Here is a 25,940-nt window from a genome sequence, read left to right as displayed (position 1 = left end):
AGCTCATGTAGTTGAACACTCCTGGAATGTCTGCCACCAGCTTTTATTTCCCCTAATGACCCACAGCTGTCCCCTAACTTCCCAGGACACATTCCCTGGGTCAGATACAGGTTCCTAGAAGTCACTGCCTCATGACACAGTGCTTAAGAGATCCTGTACACGTTTCCCAAGAGAATGGAGTCTCTGTCTTCCCTAGTCCTGTAGGCTCCTGAAGTTAGGCCTTCAAACCCAGATGTCCTGGGATCTCATCCTCCTAAGGACAGAATTCCGGGCTGGGGAGCCTGAAGTAGGGTTTAGAACTCTCTGTCCTGTGGGAGGGCCTCTGTGATTTAATTATTCATCAGCTTGTGGATCGCCCACCTGAGAGGTATGAGGCCTGATTATATTGCAAGCACACCCCTCCTACCATTCCGCTGGGGTTCCCTCTTTGTTTCCAGTTGAAGAAAGCCTTACACAGAAAACCACATCCAAATAATCTGAGCAGGTGATACCTCCTAATCTACAAATAAATAAGAAGAAAAACAACAAAAAATAAAACCATTTCTCTGGAAAACTTATTTAATCCTCTATTGGTCAGAATTGCAAACAACTAGAAATAAATTTCTGATACAGCTTAAATAGCTGTCAAAATTCCCTCAAATTTTCATTTATTTAGAATCACAGTTACTCAAAAACAATGGAGTAAAACATTAAAAGAAATACATAAATCTTCCTTACACCAATGTGAATGCATATAACGCTATCACCTGACTTCTCTCCAGAAAATTTGCAAGCCAGAATGGAGTGGCATAACATAGTCAAAGGCCTGAAAGGAAAGAAATGTTAAGGAACTACTCAATATTTGAAAAGCAAGAAAAAAAATGGCAATAAGTACATACCTATCAATAATTACTGTAAATGCCAATGTACCAAACACTACAAATAAAATACATAAAGTGGCTAAATGAATGAAAAAATAGGACATAGGTATAAGCCCCTTGACGATTTTCAATTCAGAGCTAAAGACACACACAAGGACTGAAATTAAGCAGTGAAAGGTATTTATTCAAATGGAAGTTTGAAAATGGGGGAAGTAATAATCATATTAGGCAAAACAGACTGAAAACAAAGTAGAAGACTTTAACACACAACTTACTTCAGGAGACATATCATCTGAAAAAATAATCAACAAGGAATCTGTGGTCTTAAATGCAACAACAGGCCAGCAGGACTTAATAGACAACTACAGGATTTTCCACATAAAAACATCATGATGCATACTTCAGGAGAGTTCACAGGCTAGGGTACAAAAGAAATCTCAAATTTTTTAAGAGGACAGAAATCATATCACATTTTTTTTCCAACCACAATGCTATAAAACTAGAAATCAAATACAAAAAGAAAAAGGACAAAAGAACAAACACACAGAGTCTAAACAGGCTACTAAAAAACAATGGATCAATGACAAATTTAAGAATGAAATTAAAAAAATACCTCAAGACAAATCAAAATGAAAACACAACCTCCCAAAAATCTATGGGATACAGCAAAATCAATTCTGAGGAAAATTCATAGTGATTCAGGCTTACCCCCACAAAAAGAAAAATCTCAAACAATCTAACCTGCTATCAAAAGGAATTAGGAACAAAAGAACAAACTCAAAAGAAAAAAAGTAATAATACATATCAGAGGAAAAATAAACATTATAGATACCGACAAAAAAAAAAAAAAAGATCAATAAACCAAGAGCTGTTTTTTTTTCCTAAAGAGACAAATGAAACTGATAAACCTTTGCTAGGCTCACCAAGAAAAAAGCAGAGAAGACCCAAATTAACAAAATTAGAAATAAATAATAGATAATCTTAACAGACTAATCAGTAGCAGTAAAATTGTAGTTGTAACTTTAAAAACATCCAACAAACAAAAGCCCAGGACTGGATGGCTTGAAGGGAGAACCATACCAACATATAAAGAATTATTCCCTATCCCTCTCAAACTATTCCAAATTACTGAAGAGGAGGGAACACTCCCAAATTCAGTCTTTGAGGCCAACATTACCCTGATACTAAAACCAGACAAAGACACTACAAAACAAACAAACAAAGAAACAGAAAACAGAAGAAGAGGAAGCAGAAGAAGAAGATTCTTACAGGTCAACAACTTTGATGAATATAGATGCAAAATCCTCAGCAAAATATCAGCAAACCAAATTCAACATTAAAAGAAGGGATCATATACCAGGATCAACTGGGATTTATTCCAGGGTCACAAGGATGGTTCAACATATGTATATCAATTAATGTGATACACCACATTAACAGAAATCACATGACCATCTCAAGGGAAAAGCATCTGACAAAACTCAGCATCCATTCATGATAAAAACTTTCATCAAATTGGTTTAGGGGGAACCTATCTTAATATAACAAATGCCATTTTCAACAAACCCACAGTCAACATCACACTCAACAGTGAAAAGCTGAAAGTGTTTCCTCTAAAATGAGATATAATACAAGAAGGCCCACTCTCACAACTTCACTTAAAGTCTTAGCCACAGCAATCAGACAAGAAAAAGAAATAAAAGACATCTAAATCAGAAGGGAGGAGATAACACTGGCATTATTCGTGCATGTCATGATAGTCCATGGAGAGGACTCCAGAAACTCCATACAAAAAACTATTAGAATAAGTTAATTCAGCAAGACTGCAGAGTATAAGGTTAATTATACAGAAATCTCTTGCTTTTCTATACACTAATAATGAAATGCCAGGAAAAGAAAGCAAGAAAACAATCCTGTTTAAAACTGCATCAAGAAGAATTCAATATCTAAGAATATATTTAACTGAGAAGGTGAAAGACCTATACTCTGAAAACTACAGAACTCTGATGAATTAAGCATGATGCAAAGAAATGGAAAGATGTCCCAAGTCCTTGCATGGGAAGAATTAATATTATTAAAATGGCCACACTACCCAAAGCAATCTACACATTTAAAGCAAAGTCTATCAAGATATTCGGGACATTTTTCACAGAACTAGAACAAATAATCCTAAAGTTTATGTGGAACCAGAAAAGACCCCAAGTTTCCACAGCAATCTTGAGGGAAAAAAAAGAACAAAGATGGAAGTATCTTACTCCCTGACTTCATACAATACGACAAGCTACAGTAATCAAAGCAGCATGGTACTGGCTCAAAAACAAACACATAGATCAATGGAACAGAACAGAGAGCCCAGAAATAAGCCCCCACACTTACAGTCAATTAATCCATAACAAAAGAGGCAAGAACGTGCAACTGAAAAGAGACAGTCTCCTCAACTAGTGGTACAGGGAAAACTGGGCAGCTACACGTAAAAAAAAAAAAAAAAGAAAGAAAGAAACTAGAACATTCTCTAAAACTGTGTCCAAGAATACACTGAAAATGGATTAAAGACCTAAATGGAAGCCCAGATATCATAAAACTCCTAGAAGGAAACACAGGAAGAACACGCTGACACAAATCGTAGCGGTATTTTTTTCTGGATGTTATCTGCTAAGGCAGTGGAAATAAAAGCAAAAATAAACAAATGGGACCTACTCAAACTTATGAGCTTTTGCACAACAAGGGAAATCATCAACAAAACCAAAAGACAATCAACAGAAAGGGAGAAAATGTTTGCAAATGATGTGGCTGACAAGTGGTTAGTATCCAAAATACATAAACAGTTCATATAATAACAAAAAAACAAACAACCCAAGCAAAATTCGGTCACAAGATCTAAACAGACATCTCTCCAAAGAAGATCAACAGGCACATGAAAAGACATCTGCCATCGCCAATTATTGGAGAAATGCAAGTCAAAACCACAGCGAGGTATCACCTCACACCAGACAGAATGGCCATCGTTAAAAAGTCCACAAATGATAAACCCTGGAGAGAGTGTGGACAAAAAGGAATCCTTGTGGATCATCGGTGGGAATGTAAGCTGATTCAGGCTTTGTGGAAACAGTATGGAGGGTCTCATAAAACTAAGAATAGCAATACCATATGATCCAGCATGTCCCCTTCTAGGGATGTTTGTTCAGGGAAAAAAAGAAAGGGAAAGGGAAGGGAAGGAAGGAAGGAGAAAGAAAGAGAGGGAGAGAGAGAGAGAAAGAGGGAGAGAGGAAGGAAGAAAGGGAGGAAGGAAGGGAGGGAAGGGGAAAGAACAGACACTAAGTTGAATAAGCACATACATCCCAACATTCATAACATCACTATTTACCGTCATCAAGATATGGGGCAACTTAAGTGTTCATCAACAGATGAAGGGATGAAAAAGATACATGTAAATACAAGGGAATGCTTCTCAACCATAAGAAAGAATGAAATTTTGCCATTTGCAACAGTGTGGATGGACCTAGAGGCTATTATGCTTACTGACAAAAATCAGATGCAGAAAGACAAATACTGTATTTTATCACTTGTGTGTGGAATCTAAAAATAAAACAAGCTAGTGAATGTAACAAAACAGAAACAGACTTGCAGCTACAAATAATAAACAAATAGTAGTTACCTGGGGGAGACAGGAGGCACAGGCAAGATAGGGGTAGAATATTAAGAGATACAAACTGCTAGGTATATAATAAACAAGCTACAAGGCTATACTGTACAGCATAGGAAATACAGCCATTATTTTGTAGTAACTTAACTCAATTTAATCTATATAAATTTTGAATCACTATGTTGTACATCTAAAACTAAAATACTTTAAAGCACTACAGTTTAATAACAATAAACTTAAAAATTGAGAAGATTGTTTTGTGTCATGACCTGAAATGTGCTTGTTTATGTCCTCCCTTCCCCAGCTGCTCGGACGCTCCCTGAGGGCAGGGACCTCTCCTCTGTTAGGCTCCACCATATCACTGTGCTTGGGCACAAGGTGGGAACCTGATAAATATTTGCTAAAGGATGGTAGTGAATGACCATCGATTCCCATGTGGAAGGCTGATCCCCTGTCTGTGTGTGATTAGAAACTTTATGAAGCTGCCTCTCCAGAGTGAAGTTCGGGCTTTGCAGATAACCTAGCAGAGATGTCTCTTAAAGTCGTGCGTGCTCACTGGAGGAGCCAGGCAACTCACAGCTAGCATAGGAGCAGGTGTCGTCCTCACACATTTTGTGCAGCTGCTGATATTCCTCCTGAGCCAGCTTGAACCGCTGCTGCTTAATCTGGTAGATTTCTTTCTTGGCATTGAGAGCCTCCTGGGCTACAATTAAGTACTCCTTCAGCATCCGTTCCTGCTCTCGTCTCCATTGGTCTCTGGGGTCCTCAATCTGGGTAAGCTCTGAAATGAAAAGGGTAAGGACATAAGTGACTTCCAGTAAAATCTTTAGGTTGACCAATAATTGCACAGTTATGTTACTGGTTGATATGAAAACTAATTAACTACCAGGATGTTCATTATGGAAGCGTCTGCATAAGGAATCTTCCCAAAGTGTGGATCATCTTCTATTTACATTCCCACCGCTTGGAGGAGACCAAAGCTCTGTAGATATGGAACACTTCCTTGGAGGGCAAGATGATGTCAGACAATTGTTCACACGGTCAGTAAACGTGGGTGGACATGAACCCAGAGGAACTTGTCACTGTCAAACTAAGAGATGCATCCAATCTTCTTCTCCCTGACTTGTCCAACCTGGTTACTGTCAGCTCTGCTGTCCCTGTGACTAGCTTGCTCCCTCCCCTTCCCCCCATGCCAGACCACGTCCTTCTGCCTTCTTCATGGACTTCCTCGTCTCCTCCTGCCATAAATCCCCCCATTTTCCCCTGGCTTTCTCATTCGACCAGCTCCTGGAAGGACTCATGCCTACCTCTGGCTCCAACCTGTCTTAAGCCCCATATTTTCCTTCCAACTCGCTTCCAGCTACATCTCACCTGAACTGACCTAAAGTAATTCAGAGTCAATTGTCCAAAACATGAGCAAGCAGGGTTTACGACAGATGCGCCAGAATGGGTCCCAGGCCTCAGTGGCAAGCAGGCAGGCTTTCCAAAAAGGTCGTGTCAGCTAAATGCCTGTGCCATACCATCACACCACCTGGGCCCAGAGAGGTAAACCCTGGTGAGGAGACCCTGGTGCCCCTGTGCCCAGCAGCTTTCACCTGCTGGGGTGACCAACCTGTAGCTGGGAAGACAGCCCACATGACCAGACAACCACACACAAGCAGATGAGGGCACCAGCCGGGCCAGGGGGAGGGCTGCCCTCATGGAGCACTGCACCCTGTCCACTGGGCAGTGGGTCCGCCTAGAAGCCCTCGTGCCATGTGGATAACCGCCTGGGAGGGCGGCAGTACTCATCCTGCTGCCCAGTCCTTAGGTAGGAGCTGCAATCAAGGGGAAGCCGAGTGTATGGATCGGAAACCCCACGGGCCTGGAGAGAGACAGGAAGGCTCACCATGTAGGTTCCTTAACGCTGAACTGAGGAGGCCGGCCGGCCAGTGACAATGCGGGAGTCAGTCCTACAAGCACCAGCCTGGCCCGATCACACTATGGGGACACAAGGAGCCATGAGACCGAGTGAGGGAGGAGCTTCACACTCACACGGCGTACACTGTGCATCCTCCCAGCCTCTCCCACACTTAATAACTCCAAGGACAGAAAGCACACTAAGGGAAACTTCATGTCCCCAGTAGTAATGACAATGGCAGGAACACTGAGGGCAGCTAGAACAAAAATGGGAGAGAGAAAATGTGAATCTGAGAGAGGAATGGGTCTCCAGCTGGCACTCCGTGAATGACATAAAAATTAATTGTGGCACTTCACTTACTTTTTATGTGGTCCATGTAATAAATTCCAACTTGTTTATCATATACAGTTTCCCATCCTAAAGGAAGTTCATCTCCAACACAATCAGCAAAGGTCAATGGCTTTGTTAACCTAACAGTAAAGTAATGAAGATAATTTTGAAATTCGAGAAAATTTGCATACGAACAATCAACTCTATAATTAACTTTTAATATAAAATTGTATTACTAGTGTAATTAATTGCCTGCTTCAATATTTTATTAAAAATATAGTTCACAAGTTTCTAGAGGAAAAAAGAACTACATTAGTGCACTCACAAATAAAAGAATTAAAATCTCAAAACCAATTTTTAAGTAGAGTGAAATATATACTGACAGTTGCAATAAAACTGTTAAACCACCATTTTTTTTTTCAAAGAACTATATTTAATAATATGAAAAAGAAATGGTGCTATCTAAAACAGTAGAGTACTTTTCTTCTCATTCCCTGTGATATTTTTATCCACTGGAAACTTTGAATATTTATAATTTAAACATGAATACTGGCTTAAAGTTACATAAATTTCTGTATAACATTTTAAATAATGGCTAATTAAATACCTAATAAATTCAATTTTAACCATGACTAAATTACAAAAGCACAAAATATTAGCAAACTTTATACAGTAACATAATCAAAACAGAAAAAGATAGACAGAAAAAGATAGAGCCAATAAACAACTTTCGTGAGGCTCCAGAATGTAAGATGAACATATGAAATACAGCCAAAATTTGTTTAATAAGCTTAAAAGAGTATCATCTAAAATTTTTTGAATTACTATGTTATATACCCGAAATGTAATACTGTAAATCAACTCTATTTCAGTATTAAAACAAAAAAAGAAAAAGAAAAAAATGATACACATTAACAGAATGAAGAATTAAAATCTCTATCTGTAAAAAATATTTTAAAATTTAACACCTTTTCATACTAAAAAGCATAAACAAACTGGGTATAGCCTTAATGATAAAGCTATCACTGCTAACATCATAATGGTGAAAAGTGAAAGCTTCTCCTCTAAGATCAGATAAAGACAAGGATGCCCACTCTCACTACTCCTGTGCAAAATAGTATTGGAAGTCCCACAATTAGGGGAACAAATTAGGCAACAAAATAAATAAACACATAAAAGGTATCCAAGTCAGAAGGAAAAGAAGTAACTTCTCTATGTGCAGATATCATAGATGATACGTGGAGATATAAAGAATAATACTCCACCAGAAACCTGTTAGAACAAGTTAATGAATCTAATAAAATGGCAGGATAAAAAATAGCCATACAAAAGCCAGCTGTGTTTTTATACCAAACAATGAAATATCTGACAGTGTCTTTCAAATCGTTTACAGCAGCATAAAAACAGTGATAAATATCATCGATGAAATCAAGTTCTGTGCACTGAAAATATGTAAGATATTCTTTGAAAAAAATTTGAACATACAAATGAATTAAAAGATGTATCTTATTCACACTGTCAAAAGAATTAATATTAAGATGATAACAACACCCAAATCCATCTATGGATTCAATGCTATTCCTACCAAAATCCCAATCACAGAATAAAAACAATTTTAAAGTATGGAGTCAAAACAGATCCCAAATAGACAAAGCATTCTTTATAAATAAGAACAAAGCTAGAGCGTCACATTTCCAGGTTTCAATGTAAAATTCAAAGCTAATCAAAACAATATGGTTCTGGCACAAAAAGCAACATAAAGATCAATTAAATAAACTAGAGATCCCAGAAATAAAACACATGCTTAAATGGTCAACTAATATCTGACAAAGGAGTTAAAAATTCTTAATGTAGAAAAGATACAGTCTCTCCCAATGTTGTTGGGAAAATAAACTTGTAAAGGAATGAAACTGTACACCTGTATTACACTACTCACAAAAATTAACCCAATATGGATTAAGTTAAATTTAAGAACAAAAATCCTGGAACTCTATAAAGAAAATAAAGAAGGAAAGTCCTTGATACTGGTTTTGACAACAGTTTTTTTTCGACATTAACACCAAAAGCATAAGTAACAAAAGCAAATTAAATGAGTGGAGCATGTCAAAATACACAGGAAAAAAAAGATAACAGAGCTACCACAGGATGCAGCAATCCCACTTTTGGGTATATATTAAAGGGAAATAAAATCAAATCTCAAAGAGATACACACTCATATGTTCAGTGTAGTATTACTCACTGTAGCCAAGAGAAGGAAACATGTAAAAAGGTCATCAATGAATGATGGTTAAATAAAATTTGGTATGTGCATTCAATGAAGTGTTATGTACACATTAAGTAAAGGAAATCTTGCTATTTACAACAACATGGATGGACTGTGAGAGTGTTATGCTGGGTGAAATAAATCAGACAGAGAAAAGACAAATATTGTTTGATATCACTTACATTCAGAATCTAAAAACAGCAGCTCATAGAAACAGGGAAGAGAATGGTGGCTGTCTGGAGCCAGAGGGTAAAAGGAAATGGGGAGCTATTGGTCAAAGGGTCCAAACTTCCAGAACGAAGTTTTGGGGATCTAATTCTTTTGTACACCCAAAATTCACTCAGTGTTATGTGTCAATTATAACTAAATAAAGCTCAAGGTAAAAAGCACTCCTTTAGAGGGGAGGAAAATAATATAAGTCAGGCCTGTGCAGTGTAGCAGGAGGCAGCAGTGTATTCTCCACTGAGGAGGAGCTGGGCAGAGGAAGGAAGCAGCACATTAGAGTTTAAACTTCAGCAGCAGCAATGGAGCCCATGGTTCCCGTATGCCCTGTGGTTTCTTTCACCTCTGTGCCCAGTCCAGGGGAACATGCCAAAATGGCAACCAGTAACTACTTTGGATTCACCCAGTGAAGGGTGGCAGCAGTGGCTGCAGCCCAGCATAGCTAGGAGCCAGTCTCAGGTGGAGCCTACTCTCAGTTGGCAGGCCGTGCTCCAGTAGCTGTTGTTGCTTTATAGAGGTTACCCCATTGAACACACAGCAACCAACTATGATTATATCCAGAGGCAACAAGAAGTACCTCTACCTCCCCATCCCCCCCAGCTACTACACAAAACTACCAGGACTAACAGTCATATGTAAGATCTAGAGCTCCTGCGGTACATTGTAATAGTAAGCAGCACTACCAACAACCGATAGCAAGTGCTGCTGCTGTAGCTGCTGCTGCCCAGCCTCAGCCTTCTGTTGCTGAGACCTACTATCAGACAGCCCCTAAAGCACATTACAGCCAAGGTGCAACTCAGTATACACAAGTCCAGGAAACAAGGGACAAGTGACAGTCATAAAACCAGCCACACCAAGTCCAGGTACCACTACTTTCTCCATTTGTCCTGTACCCTCCATCTTACAGCCAGTAGCAGCCACAACTACTGTGGTCCCATCCTGTACCTGGAGCGCTACTTATAGTATGACAGCAGCTACTCATCTGGTATGTCTTATTCAGGTTACGAAACAGAAGTTTGTTCGGCTATATCCTCCTACTACTAACAACAGCAGCAATAGAAACAGGCAGTAGCATCAGCTGACGCTACTGCTCCTGCTGCTGCAACAGCTGCCTGGACAGGGACCACCTTTACTAAAAATGCAGCATTCCAAAATAAATAACTGAAACCTAAACAGCCTTCCAAACCACCCAAGATTCACTATTATGATGTCCATAAGTTGGGGTGTGCTGGACTAAAGACATAAAGAGCATTCAGAAAGACAGAAACATTGGGGGAAAAAAAAGAAAAGAAGCCACACTGAAAGCCTCACAGAATATCAGCACCAACAACAACTCTACTCATGTTTCTGTCTTTCTGAATCAGCTATAGTGTGAGCTCTGCAGTGTGTCTTGTAGAAGCAGATGATGCCCTATGCTGCCCACATTCATGGTGCTAAGCATCAAATGAAAGAGGTTAAACTACAGACAAAACTGGGGGACAAATGGGAAGAACCCATTCCTTCAACAGAACCAAATGTTGTTAGCCAAGCTACTTTTTCAACAGCTGTGTCTGCTTCAAAACCGACTGCCTCTCCAAGCACTGCAGCAAGCAGTCATACTGTGAATATATCATCAATTGTAACCTCTTCAGTGAAAGGTCTTACAATTACAGGAATCTCATCTCAATGGCAAAACCAACACTAAAGTATCAGCAGTGCCTGCGAATATGGCTGCCAAGAAGACATCTACACCCAAAATAAACTGAAGGTAACAAATTGCAATCAACAGGAAATAAAACCGAAGACGTAAAAGTGAATGTGTTAAAAGCACTGTTGTCACTTCTGTACAGATTCCAGAAGTCAAGCCAGACACAGTGTTATTAGAACCAGTCACACTTCCCATCTCTTGCTACTTTGCAGAGTGATGTGCAGCCAGTGGGCCATGATTATGTGGAGAAGGTATGAAATGATGAAAGAAAAATAATTCACTTCCATTGCAAATTATGCAGGTGCAGCTTTCATGATCCCAATGCTAAGTAGATGCACTTAAAAGCATAAAGACACAGACTTCAATATTAAAAAAAAAAAAAAGTAAATCTAGACTTGTAAGTAGAAGTAAAACCTCATAGCTAAGTAAGAAAGATTCAAGAAGAGAAAATAAGGGAGCAAATTCAGAAGGAGGAGTACTGCACAAAAAGAAAAGAGGAAAGTGAAATGAGACATTATGAGGAGGACATATACTGGAGAAAAATGTAGGAAGAACAGTATCATTGGGGTGATTGCTGCCAAATGCCTAATGGGGCCTATCCTCATGGTCCCCCATGGCCAGTAGGCCTTCTAGGAGTCTGACCAGGCACACCTTCTCAGCTACAAGGGCCCACACTGTTATGCCATCCTGATTCATCTGATGACCCTTATGTAATTAATGCAACCATTTGTCCAATTGAAGAGGAATTATAAGCAGTTCAGAAAATTGTTTGTATCTCTGAACATGCTTTAAAACTTGTTTCAGACACTTTGAATACGACAAAATCAAGAGCAAAGAGGGAGATGACAAAAAAAAAAAAAAGAGGGTGGACAGAACTTTATAAGCACTTTTGTGAGTGGGAGTACTGTCAAAAGGATTATTTCTCCAAGGAGACAGAAATGTCCACCTTGTTTGTCTGTGTTCAGAGAAACCTTCAAAGTCATTATTAAACCGTAGTGCAGAAAACATACCCAAACAGATTGCTATTATAAGTCCTGAGAAGTATGACATAAAATGCGCTGTTTCTGAAGTGGGAATAATTTTCAATTCATGTGTGGAACCCAAAATGTAAATCACTATCATCCAGACATCTCCAATTATCTGAGAAGAGAACATGAGGGTAGGAGATGTAACCTCAGGTATAGTAAAAGACCCACCAGATGTCTTGGAGAGGCAAAAATGCCTTGATGCTCTAGCTGTTCTACACCACACTAAGTGGTTCAAGGCTAGAGTTAGTCTGCAGTCCTGTGTGATTATCATATGTATCCTCCAGGACCTCTGTCAGTGAGTTCCAATTTGGTCTGATTTTCCAAGTGGGGCCATGGAGTTATTCACAGAGAAAGCAATCAGTACTGCTGCTAGTCCTCAGAGCCCTGAAGAAGATGCACTGAGAAGAGTTTTTGATTGCATTTCTTCAGGCGTATTCTTAAAGGTAGTCTGGCTCTTAAAGAAAGTCTGGACTTTCGGATCCATGTGGGAAGTATCCCTTTGATACCTTGACAACAATGATTGAGCAGCAGTGTGAAGACATCACATCCAGTGTGCAATATGCATTGAGACTCCTTGCATTCCACAAGATACACAAAGTTCTAGGCTTGGATCCACTACCCCAAGTGAGCCAAAGTTTTAGGCTTTAACATCCACAATAATAGGAAAAAAGAACAGATAGCAATGGAGTTGATGGATTTGAAGCCGAGAGGAAAAAAGATCGTAACTTTTTTAAAAGGTTCTGTAAATCTGCAGTGATAAAAACAAGTGCCCATTCCCTGGCTGATTTTCATTCATCATAATGTCTCCTTTGAAAAGATTATCAAGGATTTAAAGAATAATAAGGAAGAAACAAGTTTTTCTATGACATTAAAATCTTAATGTACAGTGTTAGGTATTATATGAACGGAAAGACACTCAAAAAAAATTGTACTCCAACTAGGGGAAAACAGTGGTTCTGATTTTTTCCCCATTATTTTGGTTTTATTTACTGGTTGCCCTAGCTCATCTACATTTGTGTGTTTTATTAACCAGTCCTATTAAATCTTTACTGTTCTTAATGAAGTATTTGTGCTTCAGTTGCTATGTGTAATTTGATATTTTTATTTAGAGGTTTGTTTGTTCTTGGACACTAGTTGTTACTTTGCATTATAGATATCCTTTACCCCTTCTTAATATTTTCCAGCAGTATGTTTTTTGTAACATGAGGCTGCAGAATTTTTTTCTTTTGTTTTGTTATTCTGTATGTGACGGGTTATAACACAAAAAGTTATCCTGCCATGTAAGTGCTCAGAACTGAATGTTTCTGCAGATCTAGTGGCATTTTGTCTCTCTATGTGATATATAAAGATGCAAATAACACAGATTTCTGTTAATCTAATCACGTTTGCTGTTAGTTGTGCACTAGCAGTATACAAGCTAATATATACTATATGGTTTTGCAACAGTTTTAAAGCCTCTGCGTAATTGGTAACAAAAATGCATGACATTATCATTTTCAATAGACTTTTAAAATTATAATTTTAGATTTGACATGTAAAGAATAAATAATATAGATCAGAAAGGAAAATCATTAAAGAAGTATGTGAAATAAAATTTAAAATTTTAAGCACATGAAAAGGTGCCCCTCCCATTTCGTATGTTTTCAAGGAAATGGAAATTAAAACAACACTGAGGTATCAGGATCGCCAAAATCTGGAATTCTAATACCAAATGCTGCTGAGGATATGAAGCAACAGGAACTCTCTTCCACTGCTAGTGGGAACACAAAATGATGCAGCCACTTTGGGAGACAGTTCAGCAATTTTTTACAAAATGAAACATACTAAACATGCCGATCCACCATTCTTACTCTTAATATTTACCCAAAAGATTTAAAAACATACCCATAGAAAAAACTGCACAGGATGTTTATAGTAACTTTATTCATAATTGACAAAACCTAGAAGCAACCAAAATGTCCTTCAATAAATAAATGAATAAATAAACTTTGTTACACCCAGACAATGAAATATTATCCAGTGCCAAAAAGAGATGAGTTTTATCAAGGCATGAAAAGAACTTAAATGCATGTTACAAAGTGAAATAAGCCAATCTAAAAACTCTTCATGCTGCACAATTCCCATGATATGATGTTCTAGAAAAGGCAAAACTACAGAGACAGTAAAATGATGACTCTGGCGCAGGAGGGGAAAGGTGAGAGGTGCTAACAAGTTGGATAGGGGGAATGAAAGATTCAATCCCCAGTACCTCCATCAAGATAAATAAGTAAATAAGTAAACCTAATAACCTCCTCTCCCCAAACAAAATAAAACACAACCAAACAAAATAAAAATAAATAAATACAACACAATGGGCCTATCACCAGGCTCATTGCTTCAGGATCCCCAAGTTTTGCCACCATCCTTTATGCCTCAACCAGGGACATGTCACTGGGCTTTGTCTAGGTGTCATTCTCAAACGTTACTTAGGGACGCACTTGCCTTCCTGAACATCTGTTTGCAAAGCCAGGTCCTAGCATCTTCTGCAGGGCACTAATTTTCACAGTGGAGAAATGGGTCAGCAAGCCTGAAAGGAGATGGGAGAACCTGATCGCAGTCAACTCAACTGAGTTAAAAGTCAATGTTACTGAAATCCCAATGAGGATATCAATCAGCTCACAAAACACTAAGAATCATGGCCAAATGCGTCTTTCAATAGTCATGATAAAAACAGTCCTGCTTGATCAGCTGAGCCAGTATTTAGATGCTACCTCCTGTAAATCGGCATTCATTACCCAAAGTAATGGATTAGTAATAATGCTAACATTTCTACAAAACCCCCACTTCGTTTTCCTCTTGGGCACATAGAAAGATCACATTTCCCAGCTTCCTGCACGGCTGAGTGAAGTCATGTGACCAGGCTATGGCCGGCAGGCTGTAGGCAGAGATAATGTATACCCCTTCCAAGCTTGTCCTGTAAGCTCCTTGCAGGACCCTCCATGTTCTCTCATGTCCTTTGCCTGACGGCCAAAAACAAACAGCACAGCGGAGGAAGGTTGCTATGGTCTAAATATCTGTGTCCCCCTCGAAATTTGTATGTTGAAATCTTATTGCCCAATTTGAAGGTATGGGGGGTAGGACCTTTGGGAAGTGTCACAGTCATGAGGGTGGAGCCCTCAGGAATGGGATTAGTGCCCTTATAGAGAAGGCCCCAGACAGTTCCCTCCCACCCTCTCACCTTGTGAAGACACAGTGAGGAACTGCTGGCTCTGAACCAGACAGAAGGCCCTCACCAGAGCCTTACCATGCTGGAACCTTGATCTTAGACTTTCAGCCTCCATAAGTGTAGGGAAAATTTTCTGTTGTTTGTAAGCAACCCAGTCTGTGATATTTTCAAATAGCAGCATGGATGGACTAAGACAATAGCAAAGAGTGACTACTTGGGAGAGCCAAACCATGGAGGAAGCCTGGGTCCCTGAATGACTCCATGGATCACAGTATGGAAAGTCCCTTCCCCACACCCATGGCCCATACTGAAATGACATGAGCAAGAAACTTCTATTCTGTTAAACAACTGAGATTTTGAGCTGTTTTTTAAAAGTCAGATGGCTGACCTATTTGGAGATCGGAAAAAAGGAGAGAAACAATCAGAATCTGTGAAAAGTCTGAATATTTATCTTACTTGATTATGTGAGCATCTTTAGTGATTCAGAACATATGAACCAAGCACAGACATTATTTGGAGAGGGTTGGATTGTTCATCCTTCCTCTGGAGTCTGGAGGTAGAAGGGGTAAAAAGGATCACTATTTTTCTGTTATTGACAGCACTTACCACTTTGTAGTGTAATCATTATTTGACATGGCTGCCTCCCCTACCAGTCTGTGAGTTCCTTGAAAGAAAAGATGCTGTTTCTCTAACTCATCTTTTCAAGTCAGAGCCCTCACAAACAACAAGCCTTCATTGAACTGTTTGCTAAATTCATCAGGCCAATTCAGAAACTGATACTACATAAAAATCAGAATGCAGCCAATTAGTAGTCAAGGAACAATTGGAAGAGGACAGACTAAAGAGAGAAAAGGGCACACAGAATTTGATGGAGTTCCCAAAGTCTAAATTTTAAGAAAAATAGGGCTCAGGAAGCCATGGCGCTCCCAGATCATTCCTTCCTTATGTAACAACTCTTCTTAGATAGATATATCCTTAGAAGGAAGAAAGGCACTTCAGTATACTGCAGAGCTTCATGAAATATCCTGGAAGACCTACCACATCCTCTGTCCCCATTCTTTACCAACCAAGCCAATTTCTCATCTATATCATGATTTTCTGAAGGCAGGCCTGTCCTCCAGGGAGAAAGATGTTAGCAAGATTTTCTTTCCTCCAGCAAAGAAAAAAAGTGTCCAAAGACAAAACAATCTAGGAGGTACATAAGAAGACCAGCACACTTCCTGGGGGCTCTACTTCACCAAGGATCCTACTGGTTCTCAGATGGTTCGGACACTGATGAACAGAAGTCACAACACCTGAACAAGACCAAGAACTGGTGACTGAAGAAGTATGAGGTCTTTCTGGGTAAGTTTTGTTGACTCATACTGACAATGGACATAGACTGCAAACAAGTTTTTAGAACTTAACAGGAGGAAAAACTTCCAATTTAGGCAGCATAGAAGCCTGTACAACTGCTTACAGGACTGAAAGCTTGTTCTAAAGTAGATAAAAAAAATCTTTGTCCTACCCATAAAGAAAAAGGAATAAATGCATAAGATCTCTGAATTTTAAGATTTTTACACTATATTTACTAAACACTAGAACCTCCTAAATTACTTTTTTCTAACCCTAGCACAAAATGGTTGTCACCCTCCTGCATATTCAAATTCCCAGGAGAAGACAAAAAAAATACCTGGGCCCCATTCTCAAAGAAACTGATACGGTCAATCTGGAGGAGAAAGGCACCTGAGCATCAGGATTTCTAAAGCTCCCCTGATGAGCTGTAATGTGTAAAGAAGATGGGAAAATATACTCCTAGCTAAAAAATAAAAGCTGCAAAAATCAGCAAACGAACAAGAAAGGAAAATAGCTAAATAGTTACCCCAAGACCTCTGTACAAGATAGTACATGAGTTTACGGTTACTATTTGACACTAAATTACACATTAATGATCATTATTCTGCTTGCAAAACTAGTACACAGCTAACACATGACGTAACAGAATAGCTATTTCCTATGCTCTACCACAAAGAACAAATTGACAAGGAAGGTATTTCATGAGGGCTTCAGAATATCATAAAGGTCTGTACAACACTTCAGAAGATCACAAGAAATCAAGTGATAAACAAGATGAAGCCTTGGAAGTGATAATAGCATCATGGTGGCATAACACATCCCTTGTTTTTGTCCCCTATTATCATCTAAACTTATGCATCCATCCATGAAAAAAAGTGCCTCTGTGGGAGTTGTAGAATTCTGCACACCTCAGGATCACGTAACAGGTAGAGAGACCTTGTTACAGGCTGTGGAAACAACAGAATACTGTCAACTGACCCCAGCCCTTACTGACTACAGTCGAGGAAGATCTGCAGAAGACTAACTTGGGCAGTCACCCACGGGTGAGATGTGTAAGTCCATCTTACACATCTAGAGAAGTTCCAGCTTTCCATCAAAGGAAAAAAAATATATATATGCAGGTTGGAATGGGTGGGTAGAATTTTGCCAACATCACCCCTCTCCCCTAGGCAGCACAATTAGACCTAGAGGAAGTCAGCAATCCAACTGAGGGGAAAAGAATGAAAAGTAATTTGGCATCTGCCTTCCCCAACTGTACAGCACTCTGCTAAAGAAATTCAGGAAAGAACAAGACCATCAGAGGAGCTTAAATGGACATGTTTCCTACTGACAGTGTTCTGGAGGCCAACAGGAAGTCCATCACAAAGCACTGAGAAAACACCACCTGAAGATCCCCACAAGGAGCCCAAAGGCAATCCCAACACTCCAAATGCCAAAATCACACCTCTCCCCAATTCTATAGCTGGTTCCTTGTGTGTACTTCTGAGGGTAGCTGTGAGAGCTCAGGCACAGAAAAGGTGTGCACAGAAAATAGGAAAGGATGTACAGATAAGACCCAAAAAACAATCAAACAAAAACATTATTAGTGCTATACTGCCATCAAGAAAATGAAAGAGAAGTTTCAAGCAGTTGACCTAGTATGTTATAAGATCAAGAGAAGATACAAAGTTTAAGAATTCTGCCCCATGTCAAAGCAAGAAGTGTGGAGCAGGTATAATCAGGTCCAAAAAAAAAAAAAAAAAACCTATTTCCACCAAAAGGCAGCTAGTAAAAATTAGAGGAGATTACACTGCTTCAAATTCAAAAACAGCAACACTAAACTCAAAGAATACAAAGAATCAATGAAACATGACCAACTGTGACTATAATCCTCCAATAACCAAACCCAAACAGATTGAAATATGCAAAATACCTAATAAGAAATTCAATATAGATGTCTCAAAATCTTAATGAACTACAACAAACACAGAAAGATAAAAATCAGGAAAACACATGAACAAAATGAGACACTCAACAGACAAATCATAAAAAAAAAAGAATCAGAGAAAATCTGCAGCGGAATTCAATGAATGAAATGAAGAATGAAATAGACAACAACACAGTACCAGATGAAGTTAAAAAAAAGAATCAGTAAGTTAAAGGAAAAAAAAGAAAACTCTGAAAAACTCAGTCAATCAACAACAAAGGAAAAAGAATGAAAAAGACTAAAGAAACCTTACACGATATATAGGACTGTCAGAATCAGCGGAGTTAAAAAGGGGAAGAGAGGCAAAAGGGGGCAGAAAGCTTATTTAAACAAATAATGACTGAGAACTTCCCAAATCTGGGGAACCCTTGAATACTCAACCTCACAAAGATAAGACACTACCCCATTAGATCAATTCAAAATAATCTTCCCCATGATTCACTATAATGAAATTGTCAAAAATCAAAGATAAACAGACTCCTAAAAGCAAGCCAAAGGGAAAAAACAACTGTAAATTACAAATGGACCCCTAATTAGGCTGTGAGCAGACTTCTAGCAGAAACCTTATAGACCAGGAGTGTGTGATAACATATAACCAAAGCACAGAAAGAAAAAAGTGTCAAACAAGAATACACCACCCAGCAAAATTATTATTCAGATACACAGAATAAACAAAGAGTTACCCAGAAAACCAAATTGAGGGAGTTTATCACCAGTACACCTGCATTACAAGAAATGCTGAAAGTAGTTCTTTGTTCAAACAGAAATGAAAAGACAACAACCATTAATGTGAAAAGGTACAAAAGTATATATATAATGTACTGGTAAAGGTAATTATACAGCTAGATTCAAAAAATCCTAACTGTCTTATGACTGCTAACCACACTAAACTGCAACATAAAAGTTAAATTAAAGGAGTATTAAAAATAACTGTAGCTACTATAATAGCTAGCAAATACACAACATAAACAAAATAAACTATGACACTAAAAATAACAATGGCAGGAGACAAAGAATAGTCTTTGTATTCAACCAAAGTTAAGCTGATATCATTGTAAAAGAGACTGTTATAACTTAAAAACATTTCATGTAAGTCTCATGTTACCACACAGCAAAAACATACAATACATTCACAAAGATAAAGACAAAGCAATAAAAGCATACCATCATAGAAAACCACAAGTTGGCAAACATAAAAGCAGACAAGTAAAAGGGAAGAACAGAAATACAAAAAAAAAAAAAAAAAAAAGCCAGAAAACAGTGAAAAGATGACATTAGCTAGTAACCCTGAAATATCAATAATAACTCCAAATGTAAACAATTGAATTCGCTAATCAAAAGGTACAAAGTGACAAAAGAAATACAAAAAAAAAAGAAAGAAAAATGATACTCAACTCTATCTACCAAGAAACTCATTTCAGTTTTAAGGACACACATAGGTACAAAACAAAGGAATGGAAAACAATATTCCATGCAAATGAAACCGAAAGAGGGGATATCTATCCTTATATCAGGTAAAGCCACTTAAGCCAAAAAATTATTAATAAGAGACAAGGAAGATCATCATTTGATGATAAAAGAATCAATACATCACAAATGTATTAACAATTATAAATATGCATGTACCATCAGAGCACCTGTATTAGGCAAACAGTAATAGATCAGCAGTAAGAAAGCACAATAGAATGACTGCAGTAGGGGAGCTACAGATAGATACTCCAGACAGAAATTTAATTAGGAAAATTGCATTCTATGAAAACAATCTGACAGAAAGCATATACATATAAAGAACCTTTCAAAGCACTATTAAAAGAAGCAAAAATATTCTCCTATACTGCCAGATGATAAATATCTTTTTATAAAGTAGTCACTGAACTCTGACTTAATATGTATGTGTGCCACAAATGTAAACAACACAAGACCCACTCAAGGAAATGTTAAGCCAAAAAAAAATAGTAAATTAAGTTTATAGTTTTAATCAAACTCTTGGGTATGATTTCCAGTAAACAACTACAAAAATTACACACACAGTTACTAATTTACAGACATAATGAATTTAAAACTAAGGTAGTTCACAATGAAATTTTTAAATATGATTTAAAATATTGAGCTTTTTGCCACTTCCCTAACAATTTCCTTATATCCTTTTTGCTACAATTTTTAAAAAATACTGTTACAATTATTCATCAACCTACCATCTGCTAGAAATAATCAATTCAATGTGTTAAACACACCAACACAACTTGAATGGAATGACTAAAATTCCAAAAGATTTTCTTTACAATCTTAACCTTTAATTATACAGTACTTTGCTTTAAGTAGTATAGTTTATGCAATTACAATTTGTTTAAATATAAAATAATACTTTATGTCAGCAACAACTTTCACCTAGCCTACTTCATTAATCTACGCCTCCATGTTTTCATTTTCTTTAAAAAAAAACTGTCATTTATTTACCTTCTTTCCTGTCGGTTGTTTTGTGACAGTCCTCATTTTTTTTAACATTTTTTATTGATTTAAAATCATTTTACAATGTGTCAAATTCCAGTGTTCAGCACAATTTTTCAGTCATTCATGGACATATACACACTCATTGTCATCTTTTTTTCTCTGTGAGTTATCATAACATTTTGTGTATATTTCCCTGTGCTATATACAGTATAATCTTGTTTATCTATTCTACAATTTTGAAATCCCAGGCTATCCCTTCCCACCCTCCACCCCCCGGTAACCACAAGTCTGTATTCTCTGTCTGTGAGTCTATTTCTGTCCTGTATTTACGCTTTGTTTTTGTTTGTTTGTTTTTGTTTTTGTTTTTTAGATTCCACATATGAGCGATCTCATATGGTATTTTTCTTTCTCTTTCTGGCTTACTTCATTTAGAATGACATTCTCCAGGAGCATCCATGTTGCTGCAAATGGCATTATGTTGTCGGTTTTTATGGCTGAGTAGTATTCCATTGTATAAATATACCACATCTTCTTTATCCAGTCACCTGTTGATGGACATTTAGGCTGTTTCCATGTTTTGGCTATTGTAAATAGTGCTGCTATGAACATTGGGGTGCAGGTGTCATCCTGAAGTAGATTTCCTTCTGGATACAAGCCCAGGAGTGGGATTCCTGGGTCATATGGTAAGTCTATTCCTAGTCTTTTGAGGAATCTCCACACTGTTTTCCATAGTGGCTGCACCAAACTGCATTCCCACCAGCAGTGTAGGAGGGTTCCCCTTTCTCCACAGCCTCTCCAGCATTTGTCATTTGTGGATTTTTGAATGACGGCCATTCTGACTGGTGTGAGGTGATACCTCATTGTAGTTTTGATTTGCATTTCTCTGACAACTAGTGATATTGAGCATTTTTTCATGTGCCTGTTGATCATTTGTATGTCTTCCTTGGAGAATTGCTTGTTTAGGTCTTCTGCCCATTTTTGGATTGGGTTGTTTATTTTTTTCTTATTGAATCATATGAGCTGCTTATATATTCTGGAGATCAAGCCTTTGTCGGTTTCACTTGCAAAAATTTTCTCCCATTCCGTAGGTTTTCTTCTTGTTTTACTTCTGGTTTCCTTTGCTGTGCAGAAGCTTGTAAGTTTCATTAGGTCCCATTTGTTTATTCTTGCTTTTATTTCTTCTAGGAGAAAATTTTTGAGATGTATGTCAGATAATGTTTTGCCTATGTTTTCCTCTAGGAGGTTTATTGTATCTTGTCTTATGTTTAAGTCTTTAATCCATTTTGAGTTGATTTTTGTATATGGTGTAAGGGAGTGTTCTAGCTTCATTGTTTTACATGCTGCTGTCCAGTTTTCCCAACACCATTTGCTGAAGAGACGTGACAGTCCTCATTTTTTGAGCACAAGCTTTTGCATAAATCAAACCTGACCTTAAAAGGTTTAATATGTTAGATGCAAATGGAGCAAACACTGCATTTAGAAGCAGTTTATTTTATTTCTTTCTTTTTCTTCTTTATTTCTACATTTTATTTCTACATAATAAAAATTAATTAAAAGTTTAAAGGACAGTCATCTACAAAAAGTGACAATTTTCTGTTTTGAAAGAGGAAAAACATATATAATACCCTTCTGAAGGCTCCACGTAAGAATTTTTGGCAAGCCATAATTCAGGCAAGGTATGATGGAAAATGAAGTTCATACTGCTGAATGTTTGAATTTTCAGTTCTTAAAAATATCGTCTCATAAAAGTATTCATGTATTTTTACTTTAGAAAAAAATGCAAAATATTCACTTGTGTTGACCGGAGTGGTATTTTAGCATTTAAGCAGTACTTTTTTAAAAATCTGTAACTAAATGATGTCTGAAAACAAAATATGAAAAGTCATTCAATAACACAAACTAATCTGTATAAAAAGGAACACAGGAAATGTGTATGAGTTACATATTACTGAAGATTATACAAGCTAATTTCTATAGTCTGTTCACTTAAGTTCCTTGTTTTATCATTAAAACAGAAATTTTCATATTCGTATTTTCATTATGCCTCTCCATTCTAATATAACCAAACTGTTTTATGTTACCCTCATAAAATAAGCTTTAGTGAATGAATTGGTTCATTTTCCAGCTGTCAGGGTTTTTAACAGACACACAGCATGACGTCCCAAGCAGCTTTAGAAACTTCAGAACTATCTAAGACTTGATCAGACATCTGTGACCCTAGACTGTGGTTAAAATTATATGACGTCATCCGATTTTCAAAGTACCTACGTATCTTACAATCCTTCAAAGTTGTGCTAGGATTCATCTGAGTCCGTAAGTTTGCAGTGTTCCATGAGAATGTTAGGAATCACGATGCTTTTGCCTTTCTTTGCTTTTCCCCATCTGAACCCAGAGAAATCTTCAAATAGTAATTCAGCAGCTTCCCTCCTCAAAAGCTGATTTTCAAGCGCCAGTGCCATGCAAGCGCTGACTTTCCTGTACAGGTAGGAGGAAGCAGGAGCGATGTCACCACGCGGGGCCTTCCAAGTCTTAAAATCACTGGGAAGCTTTAAGTATTTGCTTTCTGGCACTCAGGCCCAGTGTGGGAAGAAGCTGCTCCAGACAGGACAAGATACCACGTAATCACTGAAAAAGCTTGGTTTCAACATAAATCCAACTTCACAAAAAAAATGCATCTCTCCAAAAGCAGCTGACCCACTGAAATCAGCAGACTATCGAACAAAAAGTTAAGGAAAAACCTCATTACATGAATTTAATTCATCTCAATCTGGTAGTGCTTTTAGAAGACTCCCTTTTTCACTCCATAGGATTTACTTACATGAATAATACGATAATGTTCTCTTCGTATGTTGCACAAAAAGGGCACCTAAAATACAACTTACGTTTTCCATTTATCCCAAAAGCATATGGGTCTAATCAGTCCATTCTGGCCAGAGTACACAAGGCTATTTCCGTCAGAACTGTAACTGAGTTTTTAAGGCGCTAAAGAGTAACCATGATGGTTACCCCTAAAGAATCGAGAATCCCTTAAGTGTCCCATCTGGCACAGTCTTCGAATGGAAATAAGGCTGAGCCAGCCAGACAAGGAACCCACACCACGAAGATGGGGCTCAAGTTTGTGCACCCACATGACAGCTCATCTGGCCACCGCGGGACCGGGGGCGGTGGGCCACAGAGGCCCAGCAGGGATGGGCGAGGCAGTGGCGGAAAAAGGAAGAGAGGGCCATCTGTCAGCCTCTGGAGAGGAAATTCCAGGCGCCCAGCTCCCAAGGCATCGGTCAGCGGGTGATACGAGGGGACCAAGTCAGAGTGTCCGCCCGCGGTGGAGGCCGGAGAAGCGGGGCTCCGCAATCCGGGGCCTCGAGGCCGGGAGAGGGTTCGCCTTGATTCCCGGCCAGGGCCCGTGGGATGGGGGCGCACGGATCCTCGCCCGGGCCCCGGGGACGCACGATCTTCGCCCAGACCCAGAGGCCTCCCGGTGTCCTCTCCCTGGGCCCGAAGGATGGGGCGCCCCAATCCCAGCCCGGGCCCGCGCCCCCCTTACCGGTCGCGCGGGTCGATCCACGATGTCTGGCGCGTGTTGTGGTCTATGTAAAAGACACGGCCGTCGTAGTCGCGCGCCTCCTCCCAGCCAGCGGGCAGCGGCAGCTCGGCGCTCTCTCGGGCCCGCGGCGGCGGTGGCGCGGAGGGCGCGGGGGGCGCGGGGACCGCGGTGGGAGCCGCGGCCGGCGGCGGCTCCCGCTGGGGCTGCGCGGGCGGCGGCGGCTCCCGCGGGGCCTCGCGCGTCTGTCCCCGCCGCCGCCGCCGCCGGCCGCCGCTCAGCCACGGCTTGACGGCACGGGCCCCGCCGCCGCCACCGCCGCCGCCCGGCCGCCCCACGCGCGCCGCCTCCTCCGCCAGCACTAAGGTCCGGCGCCCGGGGCGCGGGGGCGGCCGCGGGGAGCCGCCCGCCGCGCCCGGTACATCCTCCGCCCGGCGCCCGTGCACCGGCGCCCGCCTGCCGCCCACTCTGCTTGGGCCAGATGGTTGTCGTCACTTCTGCGAAGCTACAGTCTCGAAGCCCGCGCAACAGCCCATCCTGACGGTCCCTCCATTCCCAAGGAATGCACGGCCATGTTAGTCTTGTTCGCGGCCAGACCGTAGGTGGGATGTTGTAAGCATTATACCCCACTTCCTTCCTCTACCCACTAGCTCCTCCCACAGACTTCTTGCGGCTTTATACTCTTCCTCAGGCACCAGTCGCTTCCTAGTGCTGCCTCAGGTCTTCACTTTCCGTCTTTGCCCGTCTGCTGCTGTTCTTCCCGATCTTCCTCTTCACTTATTTCAGTTATTCCTAACCTACCCCTCCACTCTTTGTACAGTCTTCCTTACTTGCTTTTCCTCCAATCTCTTTTCCTGTTCCCTCCACCCCTTTTATTTCTGCCGACCGCCACTGCTCTTCTTTCTCTCCTTTCTGCAATCACCTTCCCAACGTTTCCTTTCTTTCCTCCACTTTCCCTTCATATTCCTTTTCCCTGCGCTCTTTCCTCTTCCCTTCCTAGCTAAGACCTACTTCCCACACGCAGCCACCTGATAGATAACCTGGGGCTGAATCAGCGACCTAAACAATTCCAGAGAAAGAAGGCACTCACCTCACTTCAGCACTGCACTGGACTCTTAAGCCCAAAACCGTGGGACCCTCCACTGTGCTTATGTAAGCGGTGAAAGATGACGGCATGGGGCGGGGGGTGCGCCCTGCGTAGCCTGGTTACCCAACCTGGCCGCTCAAAAGTGAATAAATAGCCTGAGGGAAGGCTAGAGAGCTTAGTAGCTTGAAAAGGAAACTGCACCGGGTTTTCCTGGTTGAAACAGGGAGGACGCACCTAGAAGTGTGGATGTGGACAACTCACTACCTCATGTGCCCATCAGAACAGTCCTAAAACGGCCGATCCTGGTCTTCACTCTATATGGAGCCTCCTGATTGTCCCTGACTCTTCCATCTTCCAAACTGTGGGAGCCCACTAATTTTGAACGCAGATCAGACTAAGAAACTGCTGGGCAATGAATTAGG

General features: G+C 39.7%; 2 protein-coding genes and 1 pseudogene across 3 annotated transcripts in view; 1 reads left to right on the top strand and 2 right to left on the bottom strand.

Annotated features, from left to right (window-relative positions):
• Nucleotides 1-5,158, bottom strand: part of LOC135318472 (protein WWC3-like) — a 57,757-nt gene extending 52,599 nt beyond the window's left edge. The window contains exon 1 of one of the 2 annotated variants that reach the window (XM_064483425.1): nt 5,081-5,158. The gene's annotated coding sequence lies outside the window, so the exon portion shown is untranslated. The remainder of the gene's footprint in view (nt 1-5,080) is intronic. The other variant, XM_064483424.1, reaches the window with a different exon arrangement.
• LOC135320356 (protein WWC3-like) lies at nt 550-25,607 on the bottom strand. Its single transcript, XM_064483438.1, has 4 exons — nt 25,522-25,607; nt 24,435-24,899; nt 6,764-6,873; nt 550-5,284 (listed from the first exon to the last, which is right to left on the bottom strand). Exons 1-4 carry the CDS (start codon nt 25,605-25,607, stop codon nt 5,040-5,042), a joined length of 906 nt encoding a protein of 301 aa, XP_064339508.1. The 3' UTR covers nt 550-5,039.
• On the top strand, nt 9,427-10,354 carry LOC135320458 (zinc finger RNA-binding protein-like; annotated as a pseudogene).
• Nucleotides 25,608-25,940: the final 333 nt, after the last annotated feature.

This window comes from Camelus dromedarius, chromosome Y (genome assembly GCF_036321535.1).
Source record: "Camelus dromedarius isolate mCamDro1 chromosome Y, mCamDro1.pat, whole genome shotgun sequence".
Classification (NCBI taxonomy): Eukaryota; Metazoa; Chordata; class Mammalia; order Artiodactyla; family Camelidae; genus Camelus; species Camelus dromedarius.
Note: the sequence above shows the minus strand (reverse complement) of the source record. Positions and strands in the feature narration are given on the sequence as shown.

Coding starts and splice junctions, on each gene's coding strand:
- LOC135320356 (XM_064483438.1), bottom strand. CDS start 25,607: ATGCCGTCATCTTTCACCGCTTACATAAGCACAGTGGAGGGTCCCACG. Junction 24,900..25,521: donor CAGTGCAGTGCTGAAGTGAG/GTGAGTGCCTTC, acceptor TGGCCCAAGCAG/AGTGGGCGGCAGGCGGGCGC. Junction 5,285..6,763: donor TTACATGGACCACATAAAAA/GTAAGTGAAGTG, acceptor TTTTCATTTCAG/AGCTTACCCAGATTGAGGAC.